The sequence below is a fragment of the Mangifera indica genome, chromosome 11, assembly GCF_011075055.1.
Source record: "Mangifera indica cultivar Alphonso chromosome 11, CATAS_Mindica_2.1, whole genome shotgun sequence".
Classification (NCBI taxonomy): domain Eukaryota; kingdom Viridiplantae; phylum Streptophyta; class Magnoliopsida; order Sapindales; family Anacardiaceae; genus Mangifera; species Mangifera indica.
The window spans coordinates 4,647,051-4,665,801 of NC_058147.1; the positions used below are offsets into that span (position 1 = coordinate 4,647,051).

Consider the following 18,751-nt stretch of genomic DNA (forward strand, 5'->3'; position numbering starts at 1 on the left):
CAATCTTGTCATTATGATTAACTCAAACAAGTTAAAAATTGTTGAAAAATTTAAAGATTGTAGGTTAAGGTTTTTGGTAGGCAACATAGTGAAATTCGAATGAGTAAAAAAATGTCAAACCTCCTTTGTATATTATAATGATTTCAACAAATCTCATTTTTTTAATTTCTGATTTAGGGTTAATATCTTATAAACCCCTTGTAGTTAGACCATTTTAATTAATATCTATTAAAGTTAATCCATTCTGTCTTTTTTTTTTTTTTACCCAAAGTTGTCAGGATTTCATCACCACTTGCTCTGAAAGTAAAATCATGGCTTTGAAATACCTTTTAATCCCTTGTTGGTTGGTGGGTTTTGGATCTTAATTGCGACGTCTCAACCTACTCAACTCTTGATTTTCACTAAATTGACCACACGTCCAATTAATTAATTAGCATTTAAAGCTAAAACAAATGAGGCCAAAAGACTTTTTCCCACCCAAGGTATAATAAAATTGCAAAGTCTCATCCTTTAATTTTCAAAAACCTAAATGTCTCATTATAATCAAATTTCTATTAAAAATATCAGTTAGAGTTTTAAGTAAAACCGTTATTTATTAAAAAAAATTCTAAAAATTAAAATTTTATCATATTTTTATCTCCAAGTATAAAAATCTTATAATTCCCCTCAACCCAAAGTTTGAAAATTGATAAATATCCCCTAAGTTTGTTCCTCTTCTCTTCGACACTGATTCACCATCTTCGATCGTCGAATGTCGACCTTCTGCCCTCCCACCTTATCTCTTCTTCCAATCACTCTCCCTTCCCTCTTCGGCCATCATTAGTCATCTCAAATAAAGACAATCGATCTTCATCTAAGACGAAGACAAGTTGTCTTTGTCTTGACTGAAGACAGCCAAAGAGGGAAGAGAGAGTGATCGAAGAGAGAGATAAGGCAAGAGAAAGGACAACCGACCACCAAAGACAACAAGTCAATACCGGAGAAAAGAGGGACAAACCCTAGGAGATATTTATCAATTTCCAAACTTTGAGTTGAGAGGAAAATTGTAAGTTTTTTAAACTTACGAAAGAAAATATGATAAAATTTTAAATTTTTTAATAAATAACAGTTTCATCTTTAACCTTAATTAAAATTTTTAACATAAATTTGATTATAAATGAGTGTTTGAGTTTTTAAAAATTAGAGGGTTGGAGTTTGAGATTTCATTATGCCTTAGGTGGGAATAAGTCTTTGGCCAAACATATAATGATCCATTACCCTGTCAACTTAATTTGTCGGGAGATTTTTGTTAAAGCACTTGACAAAGGTTTGCTTACAGGGGACCCCTTGCGCACATGAAAGATTCAACCTTGCATATCAGGCGTATTGCGCCAAGACAAATGAATAAACAAAAAATAAATATACGCTGTCAACTAATATATATTTTTACTTTTTCATATTTCTTCCCTTGTTAATACATAGGTTTTGCAAGTGAGTTTATAAGAAAAAAATCCGAAACATTTGGATCTAATAATTAACCCTTACAAACACGATATTAAATAAGTTAAGAATTTGATTTTAATATATTATCAATTAACTTTGAATTCATATTCTCTTATTTGACTATTCATTTTTTATCATTCGAATTACCTTTTATTAGTATCTTTTTGTTTCTGACTTATAATTTTTACGAGTTTCCACATTATAGAAAAAAAAGAAAAAGACCCTTGATTTGTTGAGAACTATGTTTCTAACATCATGCCCATGAAAATTTTGTATCAAATAAAGTTGAAAGAGAAATTTAACTCTGAACTATAAAGAACATCTTAATGGCTTCATTTACAATTCATGTATGAAAGAGAGAAATAGGAGATCTTAAAGGCATATATAATAAGACATGCCTTTTTGGTACACCGTTATGCTTATATGAACTGGCATATTATATGCTATTTCGATTTACATCATCTGTACATTACAGGGAAGACTCTTTCCCAACAACCACTCCCAATACTAAGTGAAACAACTTCAATAAAACCCTTCAGTATGGACCCACTTTCTCTTGCATTAGGTATTGAGTCTAGTTCAAGTAATCTTCATGGATGAGCCCCTTTCACAATTAAGTGGACCAAATTATACTTCATTTGCTTTATTATCATTATATAAACAACCCCCCACTGCTTTCTGAACAAAACCATATACCATATTTTCTTCTTTGTTTCTGCATCTCTCTCTAATTTTATGAAAATGGCAGGAGTTGGTGCCCCTGTTGTTTATGTATTTTTAGTCTTTTGTATGGTAGTGGTGCCAAGCTTGGCCACAGTTTACACTGTGGGAGACTCCAGTGGCTGGACTATTGGTTCTGACTACAGCACCTGGACCAGTGGCAAAACCTTTACGGTTGGTGATAGCATTGGTAAGTGATAAATTTATATATTTGCATTAATGTTGATTCAAATTAAGATGACTGATCCATAAACTTTGAATTAACAGTGTTCAACTATGGAAGTGGGCACACTGTTGATGAAGTGAGCGCTAGTGACTATAACACTTGCACCACGGGGAATGCACTCACCACAGACAGTAGCGGCGCCACCACCATCACTCTGAAGACTGCCGGGGCTCATTACTTTATTTGCGGTGTGACTGGTCATTGTGGCAATGGTATGAAGCTTGCTGTGACTGTGACAGCAGGATCGCCCACTGCCCCATCTGGATCAACACCTTCTGGCACTACCACTTCAACCCCAACTACCCCAACAACTTCTGGCAGTAACACAACCATAACCAACACACATTATTTTCCTGAATCATCTTCTGGGACAGCCTTCTCACCATTTGTGGATGCAGTAATTACTTTTGTTACAGCCTTTGTGTGGCTTCTCTCATAATTAGTAACCAGGATAGAGGCAGTGCTTTCTTTCTTTCCCTCTCTTTTTACTCTGTATCTTGTTTGTACTCATGAGTTATCTATGAGTAGGTTTGTTTTCTTAGAAAAATCATGGTGCATCATTGAACATTAAATATCTTTCTCAACTGCACACACACACACACACACTGAATCCCTCTATGGTTCGTTCGGGAAAACTTATTTTTAAGGGGAAACAGAGAAAGGGTTTAATTATTGAAAGGTGTTAAATAGTTACAAAAGTGGTTAGGCTTGATTAGATGCTGAAACAGAGTGAGTTGGGGACGTTACAGGAGTCACTGTTGGTCCCTAAAATTTGGATGTGTTGTTGGGTTGTAAAGTTGTAATTAAGGTAAAGCTGAAAGATGACGTCTGGGCTTAATGGTTTAATCAAGAAAGGATCTTTTATTACATTTTTTTTTTTGGGAGGGTAATAAAACAGGAAAGGAAAGAGTGAATATACGAAGAAAAACATTATCTTCCCCTCCTAAGATAGTTTGAATGATAAAATAGAAAATTTTTATATAAGAGAACGTGAATTCAAATCTCTTCTGATGCATATCACAATGAAACTTTTAATTTACTTAGTTCAGTAGTTATGAAATCAATTACTAAATTTGAAATTTGTCATATTCAATATGATTGATTCAATCTCAACTGTAACAATCCAGTTCGAGTGAGATTTTTCATTTAAAAAAGATAATAATAACATTATCTTGTCATTAGAGTAGACTCTTCTAAGCAAACAAGGGACATTTCGTTTTCATATTTGATAACTTTCTTCCTCAGAAGGTGCCCTGTATCTGTATCTTTTAATTTCTAAATATTTGCTAGCATGTACATTGAAGTCTTTTTAATTTAGGAAATTAACACAATGACCGACTTTAGGGGTTACATTTAAAGTTAACCACATTTTTAGGCTATTTAACTTTATTACTCAAGCAATTATCTTCCCATTTTACCCTCGTCTTCGAGGGTTTACAACACAAAATCAATATTCTTCTTATACAAGCCCCTCTACGCAAGCAACCCAACCAAGGTTTCTTTTGTAACCTCACCTCGTAAATAATCCAATTATTCAAACCAATTTTTGAATGCTTAAAGGTAGGGTGAATGACCCCAATTATGTTCAAATGACGAGCTATTTTATTTAAAATTGAAAAATAATATTTTTCTATTTCATTAAAACTTAAATGTTTGTTTTGATAGTTAATTATTTTATTTTTAATTTAAAATTATTTAATAATATAATGAAATATTTAATATTTTTATATCTAATTATATTTTTATTATTTTATTATTTTTAAAATTTAAAAAGTAGGAAGTGTTGTTAAGACAAACGGAAACCGTCATTCTCTCTTCCTAAAATATTTATGTAATCTTTCATTTATTGACTCCCAGGCCCCGACTATAGCCCAACACATATATTTTGATTGATTTAGTCACAAGTCTAAGCAAATGATTAACATGGATTTTAAACTTTGTTTTTATGTAACAAAGAAGCCCAGTTGAGTCTATTAGAGTTAAATCAATTATACCGAATAAAATAAATTTCAGAGTTTGTGGTTAACTCTATAATTAGAGAATCATATAAGTCAATAGATTTATCTTATTTGGACTTTATAATTACTAAACTAGGTAAGTCAAGAAATTTATCTTATTCAATTTTTTATTAATAAGAGAAAATAAAATATTATGGAGTATTTGGTCTATCGTTTGACTTGTACTCTTATACCATATTAGAAATATATTATGTCTATAAGTGTAGGATTGAAACTCATATTACATAAAACCAATTGATTTATAATAAAATTCAATCTCTCACACTTATATACCATTCGTTTTATTAACTTTTATTATATATGAGAATTTAGTCTCTAACACCCTCTTTCAAGTGTAACCATAATAAGTTGTTAGGTCTGTCATTCGGTTGAGTCCATTTTTGGACAAGTGTGTTAACAAGTATTTGGTTTAAGTAATATTTTATTATCAAAATTAAAATATTAATTACTAAGTATAAATAATTATTATATTTAATTAAATTTGGTAAGTATAAATAATTATTCTATTTGATTAGAGGTAATAAAGAATATTGGTAAATTATTTTATTTAAATATCTTTAGATATAATTATTCTAAAATATTTTTTATATTATCTGTTATATTAATTGAAAATAAGATTATTATTGTCCTAAAAAATTAATAAATAAAAATATAATTATAATAAAATCAAGATTATCTTGGTAATCTTTAAATACCCAAGGTGAAAGTGACAATCAAATTACCATCTATACTACCTGTCACGTCCGCATTAGTAATAAAATATTACTGTAATATTTTATTACTGACAAACCAAATAAGGGAATAAAAAATAGAGTATCAATGTAATCTTTAAATTCTGGAACCAAACGACCCCTAATAAAGATTACCTTGGTAATCTATCTTTTATTCCCTTGTTTGGTTTGTCAGTAATAATAATCTTCTATTATCAATGCTGACGTGATATGTAATATATGTGGTAATCTGATTGTCACCTTCACCTTGGGTATTTAAAAGGACAATAATAATCTTATTTTTAATAAATATAATTGTAATAAAATCAAGATTATCTTGGTAATCTTTAAATACCCAAGGTAAAAGTGATAATCAGATTACCACCTATATTACCTGTCACGTCAGCATTGGTAATAGAAAATTGTTGTAATATTTTATTACTGACAAACTAAATAAGGGAATAAAATATAGATTACCAATGTAATCTTTAAATTCTGGAACCAAACGACCCCTAATAAAGATTACATTGGTAATCTATCTTTTATTCTTTTGTTTGGTTTGTTAGTAATAATAATCTTCTATTACCAATGCTGATGTGATAGGTAATATATGTGGTAATCTGATTGTCACATTTACCTTGGGTATTTAAAAATTACTAAGGTAATCTTGATTTTATTATAATTATATTATAATTTATTAATTTTTTGAGAAAAAATAAATTTATTTTTAATTAATATGAAAAATAATATAAAAAATATTTAAAAATAATTATATTCAAGGGCGTTTAAGTAAAATGATTTACTAATATTCTTTTATTATCTTTAACCAAACACAATAATTATTTTATCAAATATAGTAATCATTTATATCCAATAATCTTTTAAGTAATCTATTTTTAAGGTAATCTCGCCTCTTTAGTCATAAAATATTACTGTAATCTTTTAAGTAATAAAAAATAAATTACAAAGATAATCTTTATTTCTTAGGAACCAAATGACCTTTTTATGTAATCAATGGTAATACAATAGGTTTATATCAAATAATTTTTTAAATATTTTATATTAATAATATTTTATTTTTGATAATAAAATATTATAAAATCAAATGCTTTAAAGATAATACCTTTAAGGGGTGTTACTAAGATAATATTTAAAATACTCTAACCAAACGACTCCTTAATGATAAGGTATAACGACACATATCAATAGCCACACAAGAAGAATAAGTAACTTTGCCTAACTTTATGATTATCCAATTTATTATTTGACTGGTGCAAAAAATAAGATCAAATCAAATAACCTTAAACATTTAAAAATCCGAATCATATGATTCCTCATCTCAGTTGTGACCACCTGACACCTGTTAAAAAGCCTTTTACTCTCCTTCAAAGGCAAAATATATATAAATAAATAAATAAATATGTTAATCCCTCTCTCCCAAAACGACAACGCACCGCTCTGGAGAAACTACAATTAAAACACCATCATTTTAAAACGAACGATAGAATAAAATAATATCAGAAAAAGTTTCATAACCAGAAATAATAATCAACCGTCAAACAATCAATCATCCATATCAACCGTCCATCACCATCAACAAAAAAATAAAAGAACCGCTGAACAAAATAAGAGTTCAAAAAGAAAAAATTCTAAAACAAAGCAGCATATCGTCATGATCATCTGTAGACCTAGATAAACAAAGCAACCATAGCGGTGACTCCGCCTAAATATCCAGCAACAGCAACTCGATTCAATGCAGCGGTGCTTGGGGCAGGCGCAGGAGATTCATCGGGAGCACCACCAGAGTAACTGGGAGGCCTGGCAACTGGAGCATGTCGACAATGAGTTGGAGCCATTGGTGGTGGAGACCATGGGGAAGGAGTTAAGGTAGGCGGTGCGGCCTTTGGAGAAGGAGTTGGTGGAGTAGCCGGAGCCTTGGGCGTTGGAGCGGGGGCTGGTGAATGTGGCCAGTGTGCAGGAGCCTGAGGGATGGCTGAGGTAGCCAAAAGAGCCAAAAGCGTGAAGCAGACGAAGGTTGAAGAAGCCATTGGAAAAGAGAGATTGTTTTGTACAGTGAAGAAACGGAAGAGAGGGAGGGGGTATTTATGGAATGGATTATTGGAGGCAATTTACTTAGCTTCCTGGTTTCGTAATGAGTCAAATGAAAATAAAACTTACAGGTTGTCTATTATTATTTTGTTTCCTATTTTAGCTTAGGAATTCTCTAGTATTTTAGGTAAAAATTAATTAAATTTGATAATATTTGGAATAATTCATTTATTGTCCGAATCAGCCCCCTAATCCTTAAATATCAACATCAGCAGTCCGATGTGTGACAACTGGAAACTCTACCGTGCTGATTTTAAAAAGATTGATGATAGAACTTTGTGATTTGATTTGCGAGAAATTTTAAATTCAGTAACGGAACCAAGCAAGTCGAAAATCTGAACTAAATATGTCGTGAAGAAGTCAAATTCCAACTCTTTAATATGAAAAACTCATTTCTTTATCACCCAAATTACCTCTTAGAAATAAAAGTCTCGAATATTGATCAAAATAAAATTACTATTTTTTCAGAAAATGTAAACTTGCATTTCATTATCTAAAATGTGAAATAATGGAAAAGCAACCTCCATTTCAGAAAAATTACAAATTCGTAAAATGTTCTATATCGGGATGCCAATGCCATGCTGCCAGCCATCGTCCAGCGAAATTTGCTGGCAACAATTCACTGGGTACGCGGTTAATTTCCTGTCACATTATTAACACATAAATATCTTGCAAATTTAGTGATGGCAAAAGGTACAGTAAGAGACAAGGCCAATGTACTAATTTCCGTTCTCGTCCCGTCCTATTCTATTGCAAACACCAATTCAAAAAACTCTTGTCACCATAATAACACAACATCAAGAATGTAACTTTAAGATGTGACTGTTTTTAACACAACATCAAGAATGACAGTAACACAACATAAGGTATCATCAAGGCGTTAGGTACTGTTTTCAAGTGTAACTGTACCGTCTTCAATCTTTTTATTGAACATGTAACTGATAGAGATACCAAATTACATCTTATTCCATTGCTCCTAGTTGGAAATTCTAATGAGTCTTTCCTTCCCACTCCCAAATACACTATAACATGTCTTTTATGTTATTTGGAAGTAGTTCTATACTTTCATTACACTTCACAGGTCATTAGAGAACTGGATTCCACCATGTTTATGATTGGAGTAGTGATAAGGTCCTCAAGTTCTAACCACAATGTGGACACAAGGAACTTCGAACATTCAACCAAAACAAAAACCAGTAACCCATATCAGAATTTGCCTATTTAGGGAATGTTCGCTCTGCATGTACCTTCAAAGGCCTGTCATGATTTAGCTTCAAGAAGAATACTTGAATATGGGGCCATATTATATGTGCTTCCAACGCCTGGAACACCTTCAGGAACAAAGTCATCAGGGGAACTGAGATTTGTGTCCACCTGAAATTCAACAACTCTGACCTTAGGGCTGGAATTCATCAAGTAATATTTGCAAAAGATGAATCAGTGATGAAATTAACTACCATGTCTATCAAACTATCAATTGGAACATTTCATTAACTTTGATGATTAAAACCAAATCTAAGGTTACTTGGGTCATGCTCTAATTGTCAAGAAGGAAGCACAAAAAGAGAAATTCTTTAAAGCGATAAACGAGACTGATAGATCAGATGCTGCATAAGGTGAAAACAGATATAACAGATGCCACTGCTTCGTTGTTCTTCTCATTTCATTTTTCAACCAAATTGCTCAAAGTTATGTTATATCACTCAGTACCATGCAATATTATACATTTACAGGCAAGCAAATAAACACAACTTCTGGGCAGTAGATGATAAAATGTAGTCAGTTAAAAAATGGAGAGAACCAAGTCCAAGACATGTTGGCTCCATAAACAGGTGAATGATTGCATAACATTTGGAAGGAACTAATATTAAGTACCAGAGAAGCTAAGTAAAATAGCATGAAAACTTACAATTTCACATACATTATAATTTGCCAGTATCATGGTTCAGTGAACTAAGGGGACAATCTAATGATTTCAAACATCAAAGCTCAGATAAGCGAATGTAAGAATATGCTCATTTTTAATTGTTCAGTCAAAGCCATATTATTAATCAACAGTTGTACACATATGCAATTAATTTACTGAAACTAAAAGACAGCAGAGACTTCAATGCTGGAATGGTATGCATATTACTTCAGCAAACAAATAAGTCAAATCCCTATAGAATTCAGAGGAACTGTAATGAAAATTTTCATGTTCAGCAAGCAGAATGGGTAAACTTCACCAAATGTATAATTTTAAAAAAGAAAAACTAACCACACGAAACCAATGCCTCTTAGATGGTGCTGGGGGTATTGAAACATTGACAGAGAAATCGTGGGCATTAAATGCCAAATAGACATCTGCTCCATCATTATCATGAAGCCTGCAAAACAAATATCATATTAAAGTTGTGGGCATTAACATGTCTGGCATTGATTGTCATCTGTCAGAAATATCATTAACTGCTAAGAAAATGTTATCTCTTACGTAAATGCAAGGAATCTGCTTTTGTAGTTGTCCCAGTTATCCTCATGCCATGTTACATCATTCTGCACAAGTTAGTATTTCATGAGCTTGTCTGTAACCGATCGCCTGGATAGTAAAAATTTTACAAGATATCATTCTTCAACTTAAAAACCCAAGCAAAAGCATATTTACATTTTCAAGAAAGTTCTCATGACTAAAAACTCCATGGGATCGCCGAAATTTTATCATCTCTGAGAAAAACCTGAAATGAGTATTCTTCTGTGCAAACAACTGTAATAGTGAACGGTTAAAATCACTTAGGCATTATGGATTAAACCTATCAAATAATAGGAAGAACCTAAACGTTACCTGGGCCCACTGGAAATTGTTAATAGCAGTATCATGTCCATAACTGTTGTTATTTCCATAACGAGTATGGCCATACTCATCCCCCATTAGCATCATTGGGACTCCCTGGTCATTTTACTTATAAAGGTTTATATTGCCACTAATTGACAGGCAGTGTAAACAAACAATTGAAATATCACAGAGGAGGCCTTAAATGCAAAACATTACACTCAGTCAGAAAGGGGTAAAGGGGACTGTTAAAGCTAGAAATTGCATATCAGTTATAGGAAGAAATATGAGATGACTAACCCAAACATATACGAAAACCAAAATGCTCCAACTTTGAGCCATTCAAGCAATGAAAATGATATCATTCCCAAATAGAACAAAATATGTGGAATTATTATGTCATTTCCAAACAGAAACAAAGTATGTGGAATTAGAATGTTGAATATGAAAACTGAAACCGTTTCCAAAATGAACATCGTCTCAATCTCATTTTATGAACAGCAGTAGGTAAAATAATGTTTTGCTTCAAAAATCTATTGAAAATTATAATGGATATCAGAAACTTATACCTGAGATACCATTAACACCAACTGGAAGTTTTTCATTTGGCGTGAGCGCAAAGCTGTAATACTAGCATTGCTAGTTTCCCCTGTCCAATGAAAGAAATATGAACAGCAGATGGTTCATCAAGAAAGGAGATTCCTAGTTCCATCTTTTTGCATTATTTATATATTTTGAATTGAGATTTATATCTACAGTACCCTGTCTAACAGAATCAAGCCACCAAAAACTAAAAATCTGTGCTGACACTAACAGAAAATGAAGAAGGCATGCCAAAACATAGTAACATTCAAGGAAAAAAAGAAAAATCACCTTCAAAACCACAATTCCAGCTAAAATTATCATTGCTTCCATCGTTTCCGTTTTCTCCATTAGCTTCATTGTGCTATAAAACCAAATATTTCATGGAACTGCAGCCATATCCCATAGGATAATATCAAAAGTAAATTGATGGCCAGAAATTTTGTAGTACCTTGTTATTATAGGAGACAAGATCATAGAGTGTGAACCCATCATGAGCAATGACAAAATTAACACTATGATAAGGCTTGCGGTTATTCACCTATACGATGAGCAAAATTGATAAGCTAATGCACAAAAGTTAATTATTTACGACAAATTTTGCCATGGAAGAAGGATAAGTTGATGCACAATTTCACCTAAATCATTACCTTTCAGAAGAATGACAACATTAGCTTAGTGTAAATGCTTAAAAAAAAATTTGAAGTTCCAAAAAACTTTAACAAGTATCCAACCCCAATTAAAAACATCAGAGGATATGACGTCAATGATGCTTACTCTGTAAAGGTCTGCAGATCCAGAGACACGAGTAGCCAAAGTCCCCTTCATACCAGCGTCACCCTTAACATGCAGATTCAGAAATATAAAATCAGTAATTAAGAAACAGAAATAGATGATCATCTTTTCTACCCGAGAATAGTATCAGATAAAAAAAGGTAAAACTAAGAAGCTATTAATGACATGAAATGTGTGACTTTCACCAGGAAAAGATAGCAAAAATAAAAATAAGAAAAGAGCAGAGTATAAGATTTTCACCTTAATAAAATAAATTAACAAAATCTAAAGGTTCAAAATGACCAAAATTTTGAGCTAAAAGAAATACAATCGCCACTTGATTCATGATCATGTTTGTGTTGAAATGTTGATTTCTGTGTTATAGCATCACACAAGCCATTTCTAAATCATGGTTAACTCAACTATTCACCCATTTAAGAACATCAGCCCATTTTAGTCCTAGCTAGTTTAGGAACCTTTATAAATCTTCTTATGTCATCACGGTACTTCCCATTCCACTCAGCCCACCTGCATAAAAGGGATATCATAAGTAAAGGAGCTAGGATGACCATGCTTCCACAAGTTGTTTGTTGCATTCCAAACAAGAGATATCAAAACAAATGACAGGTAATTTACCGGTCCCAATTTGGAAAACTTCCAACAAGATAAAGGCCGCCACAGTCCCAAGGTTCTGCAATAACTTTACACCTAGATAGGGTAGCATCTTTGGCAATTGCCTAGCATATTAACAAAAAAAACATAAGTCACTTAGATCAAACTTCCCATCGCAACAGTTATTGCACTACCAAATTACATATTTGTATGAAACAAACAATACCTTTCTAACAATATACTAAATATAATACATTCATTTCAAATCCATAAAATGCAAAAATTTCAAATTTTGTTAGTTGCCAAATTGATGAACAGTTGAAATAATACAGCAACTAGAAAAATTGTGTGCTCCCTAAGTGCCCTTTTTTTAATTATCAAACCGAAAGCAAAAATACATCATAACCTCTTAAAGCTATATCTGAAAATATTAATTAGAATCCCACCTAACATAAACTAACAAAGATATTAGAAAGTAGTTTCTTACTTTTCCCACCAAATACCAAAAAGAAAAAAAGGAAACTGTGAAGTTGACATTTACAAAATAATAAAAGTGACTTCAATTATACATTTATTTACACTAATTAAAAATAGCAGCATTACACACTAATTATGTTTACAGCAATCATAAAATTTAAGATACATACAAATCTCTTACTCTAATAAGTGGTGGAGCACTAAGTGGAGAACCATCTGAATTTCGACAAAGTACACTGGCAAGGTCAAATCGGAATCCATCCACATGATACTCAACAACCCTGAAATTGAAAAAAAAATAAAGAGAAAGAAGAGAATAACAAATCATAATTAGAATGTATATAACACCTAAAAGTAACATAACCCTATTTTCAGAAAATCCCAGAAGTATCTTTTGTCAAAACAACAGTTACACAGCATAACATCCATAGTCCAGTAATATTAAAACAGATAGAACAAAGAAGGGTCAATTCTACTCAAAATATTATGCAAGAAAATAATCTTGGGTTTTCATCCAAATAATATACTAATTGACTTGAATCCAAATGATCAAATGCCTTTTGTTAGACGGCCCATATTATTAACTAATGGATGAATTGAACCAAAAAGATTCTTAAAGCCAAATAAATTGAATATTTTTTCTGATATCTAGTTAACATCAATAAGTAGACGCGTGAATATTCCAATAATTTGAATAATTATTAACATGGTTCTTGTTGAAATGTCAAGAAAGAGCTGACCTATTAATTCAATAAATATAGCACACTATATGTTTGATTTTTTATCGGGGATGGTGTAGCTTCAGTTACTTCTTAACAATAAGGTCACCCTTCAGTTTCTGGATGAATTGTATACTTACCAGTGTCTTAAGCTGTCCAGGATGAGTTCCATGACCACAGGGTGATTACAGTTTAAGGTGTTTCCTGAAGACAAAAGATGCTGTGTCTGAAAAACCTTTAGATGTCCATAATAACTACCTTCCATGGATAATAAATTCAACAAACATGCCTCTCTTACTTTCAGCTCAATATTCAGCTAAATTATAATCCCAGGCCTCATTAATATCAACATAAAGATCAATAATAGTAAATGATGATACCACAATATTGCTGATTCCTTGAGCAGAACCCCTTCTAAAAGTCAGCTTCACATCAAAAGTAAGAGGACAGGACTAAGAAATAGTAATTGACTTCAACATGGGCATGACTAACTCATGGCAATTTTATTCGGTTAGTTGAGAAAAGATGGTCATGCATCCACAATGGGAGAAGTTGAGTGGGAGTTGAACATTAATATACTCCTATTGATTAGATGTTTAAAGCTCTTATCTATAGCATATGTAACTCCCTGAATTAGACATCCTTAAATGAGGAATAATTAATTAATATAGCACATTTAACTATGGTATAAACGCAAGAAGAAACCAAGAAGCTGTTAAATAGCTATTGAAAAAGCACACAAGCTCATGTAATTTACAAAACTTATATATTAACATTGAGAGTGCCAACAATTTTTGAAGAAAGGTATGCAGAAGAAACAGCTTAAGGTAGCCCTGATATGACAAGAATGTTATAAGTTCCTCAACACACATGTACAAGTAAAAAGTCCTGGCGTAAAAGTAGCAAGAAAACAATTGATAAGATGCTAATTACCACAGCCAGAAAAATTCAGCAACTGGCCATTGCCGTCCACCATGTAATAAACCTGCAGAAAACCACATATAAACTTTACTTGAAGGCTTCCCCTTATTTCTCATTCAACTGACGAAATATTTTTATCTAAATCATAAATATAACATTCAACCAAGTGTCCAGACACAGAATATGGCCCTGCATGACTTACATGATCAAACATAACAACAAACTGCCAAAATCACCTTATTATCAATGCCACGAAATGAAGTGGTATAAGGGTAGTTATCATCTGCCTCATTAGTATGATTATATACAACATCCAAAATGACCTGTTGAAAATAAAGCTTCAGGGAACTTAGAATAAAATTCAGATATTTAGTGAGAAAAATATGAACACGAAATACTAGCAACTGATAAAAAAGCATTCCTAACCCCAAGGTCATAAATATATGATTCACCTCTATGCCAGCTCCATGCAAGGCTTTAACCATTTCTTTGAACTCCCATGAAGCCTTACAAGGTCCTCCACCTCCGCTAGCATAGCGACTCATAGGAGAAAAGAAATTTATTGTCGAGTAGCCCCATGTATTGATCTTTAAAATACAAAATAAAAACTAATTTTAGCTTAATCAGCATATAAAGCCATCTAAAACACATGGAAATGGAAGAAATTATCTGATAGATTATTTCAACCGACATAAAGAATTTCCAACTAATTTTCAAAAGGTACAACTACACAGAGTATGCACAGGCAAGCAACTATCTTGCCCAGCGGATTGACATGGATTATGTTATCACACAGGAAAAAAGGAATAAAATGAGGAAAAATTTAGAACTTATATTGTTCATTTTTAGATTCAATGGTCAAATTTCTCACATATAGATATCCGAAATGAGCCTATAATCCCTGGAATTATCAACTATGTCCACAAATGAACAACATATGTATTCACATTCAACAAAGAAGACATGCATGAGGGCAATCAAGTAACTTAAAGGTGGGATACTAATACTTCAATTAAAAAATAGAAATTTATAAATGAGTCACAGAAAAGTTCTAAAACTTCAATAATTCAGCAAGCTCAAATATTGAGAGCTTCCAATAGGAAATATTCATGTTTTGGAACAAGTAATGGAGAAATTTATCATATAAGACTCTACAATTCTGATGATCCAAATAGTCAAGAAAGATCGATGCAAGAAGGAACAGATACAAAAAATAAGCATTGAAAAGAAAAATTTATGTTGCAAAAGCTTTTTGAAAATTTCATAACAGGTACAAGAAAAGTTGAAGGCAAGCCACAATACACATAAAGAGAAAATCTCTGCTTTACCATGTGATCCCTAGGGTTTGGGCGCCTTTGAAACTCAAATTCATCAAACTCAAAGACTGGCAGCAACTCCACAGCATTGACACCAAGCTCCAAAAGATGTGGAATCTTAAAAAAATTTGGAACACATAAGATGTTTCAGAAACATTTAGAAGGACATACATCCAACTGCTACTCACCATAAAAAAGAAAATGCATTAATCATGGATTTCCACAGTTTATAGCATACAAATAGAAAGATAAGTTTTGCAAGCAAAGCTTTTGTAGCAGATATTACTTCCATACATATTGCCAGGAAATGAACAACCGCTACTCACCATAAAAAAGAAAATGCATTAATCATGGATTTCCACAGTTTATAACGTACAAATAGAAAGATAAGTTTTGCAAGCAAAGCTTTTGTAGCAGTTATTACTTCCATACATATTGCCAGGAAATGAACATCAGAAATTGAAATTTTTGAAGTTCAGTGGTTACTTGAACCCCCTCCTATCTCCATTACTTGATCAAAGATCTTTCAGCTTTGCAAAATTTGCTTCCTTCTTTCAGTGAAATTTTAAAATCTGGCGTCATCCAGATAGGAATTTCAAGGTCTTGGATACTCATAACCTTTCAGTCCAGAACTCAAATCATTGCAGGATCAAGTTCCCTTCTAGTTCCATTCTCATAACCCATTTCAGCTAATAGTTTGTATTTAGTCTCTGAACTAAATCCTATATCCACAATGAACACCCACACCAATGTGCCATCACTATATATACCTATTAGAATTTCAAAATTAGTCCTGCTGATTAAATATCTATTGGATATTGCTTAATTTATAGGGATTTTTTTTGAAAGAATCAAATTAGGAGATATAAAATTCCAAAACAGCATTCTTAGTCACATAATAGATGAAGTGCACAAAGGTCACCAATTGAAAACTGATTCAAAACAAAATTAGTACCTTCTCTATCAAACCTAGATAGGTGCCACGAATGTCTGAATCCAATCCACTAGATTCATCAGCTGTAAATGCACGAACATTCATTTCATATACAACAAGATCTTTCTGCAAATAATTTGAAATGTACACCATCAAAACATATATATGAGAAACAGAGAGAGAGGGAGACAGCTTTACTTTTCAAATTTTAATCTCAGAGAAAAATTTGTCAAAAAAAGAACCTTCACACCACTCAAGACCAATTCAATTGACCCAGGGTACCTCTGGTATATTTGGAAGCTTGTAGTTATCTCCCCAATCAAAGGGCAAGCTATCAAAATCATAAGTTCCAAGGACTTTTGATAATTTTTCACTGCTATCTCCAAAATATCGGCGACCCTCAACTAGCTTTGCATAAGGATCAATAAGGATAATGTTTTTGTCAAATCGATGTCCTTGATTCCAACCTTGAGGACCATCAATGCGATAACCATAGAGAACATTGCTACGAGGCAGATCCTACAATTACAGAATTATCACAATAGCATTAAAAATAACAGTAGAATAGGTGTTTGTAATTCAAACAATATGGTTCTTCCCAGTTATCTCCAGTTGGCCCTTAGAATTTTGTTGATCAAGTAACCTTTTGACGGTTGTATCACTTTTCAAACTTTATTGCAAACTCAATTCAAAACATTGCAATGAACTGAAGTTACTGAACAATATAAATGCCAATAAAAATTAATATAGCTGAAACCCAATCATTTTTTGTGGGCATGAAAAACGTTTGAACATTGAAAAGCATGATTAACAGAACCCATAAAAAACAGATGATCATGTAAGAAACCCAACAGCAAGGCTACCTTGATATGCATGTGCCAGATGTCTCCGGTTTTATTTGCAAGGGGATCCAAAGGTAGTTCAATCATTCCACCATCCGAACTGTCTCCCCTACAAAAATTATTTCACAAAACAACAATATTCAACACTGTAGAACTTTATATCCAGAAAGAAAAGGTCTAATGTTTTAAAAACCTTCTGGATCAGAGCAGTCCACCACAACTATAAAGAAAATATTAAAGAAGAAAAGAGATTGCCTACACATTTATCAAAAATCTTATAGTTAAGAAAAATCTCTCTACTCATTTACAGCCTCTCTCAATTTGTTTCATGACCATTCACTGCCATGGCAAGAAAACCACGAAATAGTTGTACTACCAAAGCGCAGATGTGCACATATTTATATATTTCACAGAAGGAAAATCAATGTCAAAGATGATTAATTATAAAATAATGTTTCCAAGTCATGCATAACCCACTTTTGCAATCTAACCAATAAATCAAAAAGGAAAAGGATTTCACCTATTGGGAAGTGATAAGCAAAGCGTAACTGCAGTAGCGTGCTGGGAAAAAATAGCAAAATTGATCCCATTGTCCACTTCTGACACCCCGAGAGGAGATGCCTGGCCCTGGGAAGTTTTCAACGACGGGGTTGTTTCTGTCATTTGTGAGGCTTCTTCCTAGATAGCATGCAGAGACAAAAAAAGATTTATTGAATACATCTAAGAATCAACTATATCTTTAAGCAAGCACCTAACAGCACAATGCAATATTAGCAAAGAGAGCAATTCATCACATTATGGAATACATAATTAACATGTATTTGTAAATGGTAATTTCTAAGTACCTCAAGAACACGTCCTTGAGCTCGCTGATCATAAGCGTTAGTTGTCTTATGATTGACACTGCCTCTTGTCTAACCTATGCCAAAATTTTAATCACATTTTTAAATAAAAAAAGCAGAACTCAGATATTCTAGACACTGTAGAAAGCTAGACATGCCTTACTGAAGCGCGCTGGATTGCTGCTTAACCTGATAGGTATTTTCTTAGACAATTTCAATCTAAACTTACGAAGAAAACGAAACCAATTAGTTGACCGATAACAACAGATCTTATAAAATGCACTCGCATTCAACAATGAAGAAATAATCACGTAAGATTATGAAATTCAAAGACATTTAAAAAAGAAAGAAGAGAGAAATAAATATACCCCATGTCATAAGCAGGAGAAGGATCAAAGGTGTGTGACAAAGCTGAAGCATTGATACGGAATTTAGAACAGTTGGAATACAAGGGAAGTGGATGCTTGAGCATCTTTGTTCCTTTAGGAGATAAATTAAGTGTGTCCATGAAGAAGTGGAAAGCGAAGATGCAAAGAGATTGAAAGGAAATGCAAAGTTAGATAAAGAGAAAAGGTTTACAGTTCCATAAGATTGACATCGAAGGGTGGCATCGAAGCGGGCTGGCTTGTTTTGTGTCTGCCACGTGAAGGGACAGCTTGAG

At 32.7% G+C, this 18,751-nt stretch overlaps 3 protein-coding genes across 5 annotated transcripts; 1 reads left to right on the forward strand and 2 right to left on the reverse strand.

Moving 5' to 3' along the window:
* The first annotated feature begins 2,152 nt into the window (after positions 1-2,152).
* On the forward strand, positions 2,153-2,975 carry LOC123229158 (blue copper protein-like). The gene is made up of 2 exons (XM_044654775.1): positions 2,153-2,392; positions 2,470-2,975. Exons 1-2 carry the CDS (start codon positions 2,218-2,220, stop codon positions 2,865-2,867), a joined length of 573 nt encoding a protein of 190 aa, XP_044510710.1. The 5' UTR covers positions 2,153-2,217; the 3' UTR covers positions 2,868-2,975.
* Positions 2,976-6,844: 3,869 nt separating this feature from the next.
* LOC123229643 (extensin-like) lies at positions 6,845-7,204 on the reverse strand. The gene has a single exon (XM_044655564.1). The coding sequence runs from the start codon at positions 7,202-7,204 to the stop codon at positions 6,845-6,847; it is 360 nt and encodes a 119-aa protein (XP_044511499.1).
* An 848-nt stretch (positions 7,205-8,052) lies between these two features.
* On the reverse strand, positions 8,053-18,736 carry LOC123229390 (isoamylase 3, chloroplastic-like). 3 transcript variants are annotated; one of them, XM_044655170.1, is made up of 24 exons: positions 18,459-18,736; positions 18,249-18,309; positions 18,094-18,162; positions 17,769-17,926; positions 17,270-17,357; positions 16,689-16,925; positions 16,428-16,532; positions 15,485-15,589; positions 14,609-14,743; positions 14,393-14,479; positions 14,169-14,220; positions 13,376-13,439; positions 12,698-12,797; positions 12,064-12,164; positions 11,904-11,955; positions 11,431-11,493; positions 11,105-11,194; positions 10,945-11,017; positions 10,641-10,720; positions 10,084-10,188; positions 9,907-10,005; positions 9,736-9,797; positions 9,523-9,631; positions 8,053-8,639 (listed from the first exon to the last, which is right to left on the reverse strand). In XM_044655170.1, the coding sequence occupies exons 1-24, from the start codon at positions 18,596-18,598 to the stop codon at positions 8,526-8,528; spliced, it is 2,349 nt and encodes a 782-aa protein (XP_044511105.1). In that variant the 5' UTR covers positions 18,599-18,736; the 3' UTR covers positions 8,053-8,525. The 3 variants fall into 3 exon arrangements, 1 of the variants encoding a protein (XP_044511105.1); XR_006504868.1 differs by lacking the exon at positions 9,907-10,005 and having other exon boundaries at positions 9,736-9,840; XR_006504869.1 differs by lacking the exons at positions 8,053-8,639; positions 9,523-9,631 and having other exon boundaries at positions 9,735-9,797; positions 9,907-9,965.
* Positions 18,737-18,751: the final 15 nt, after the last annotated feature.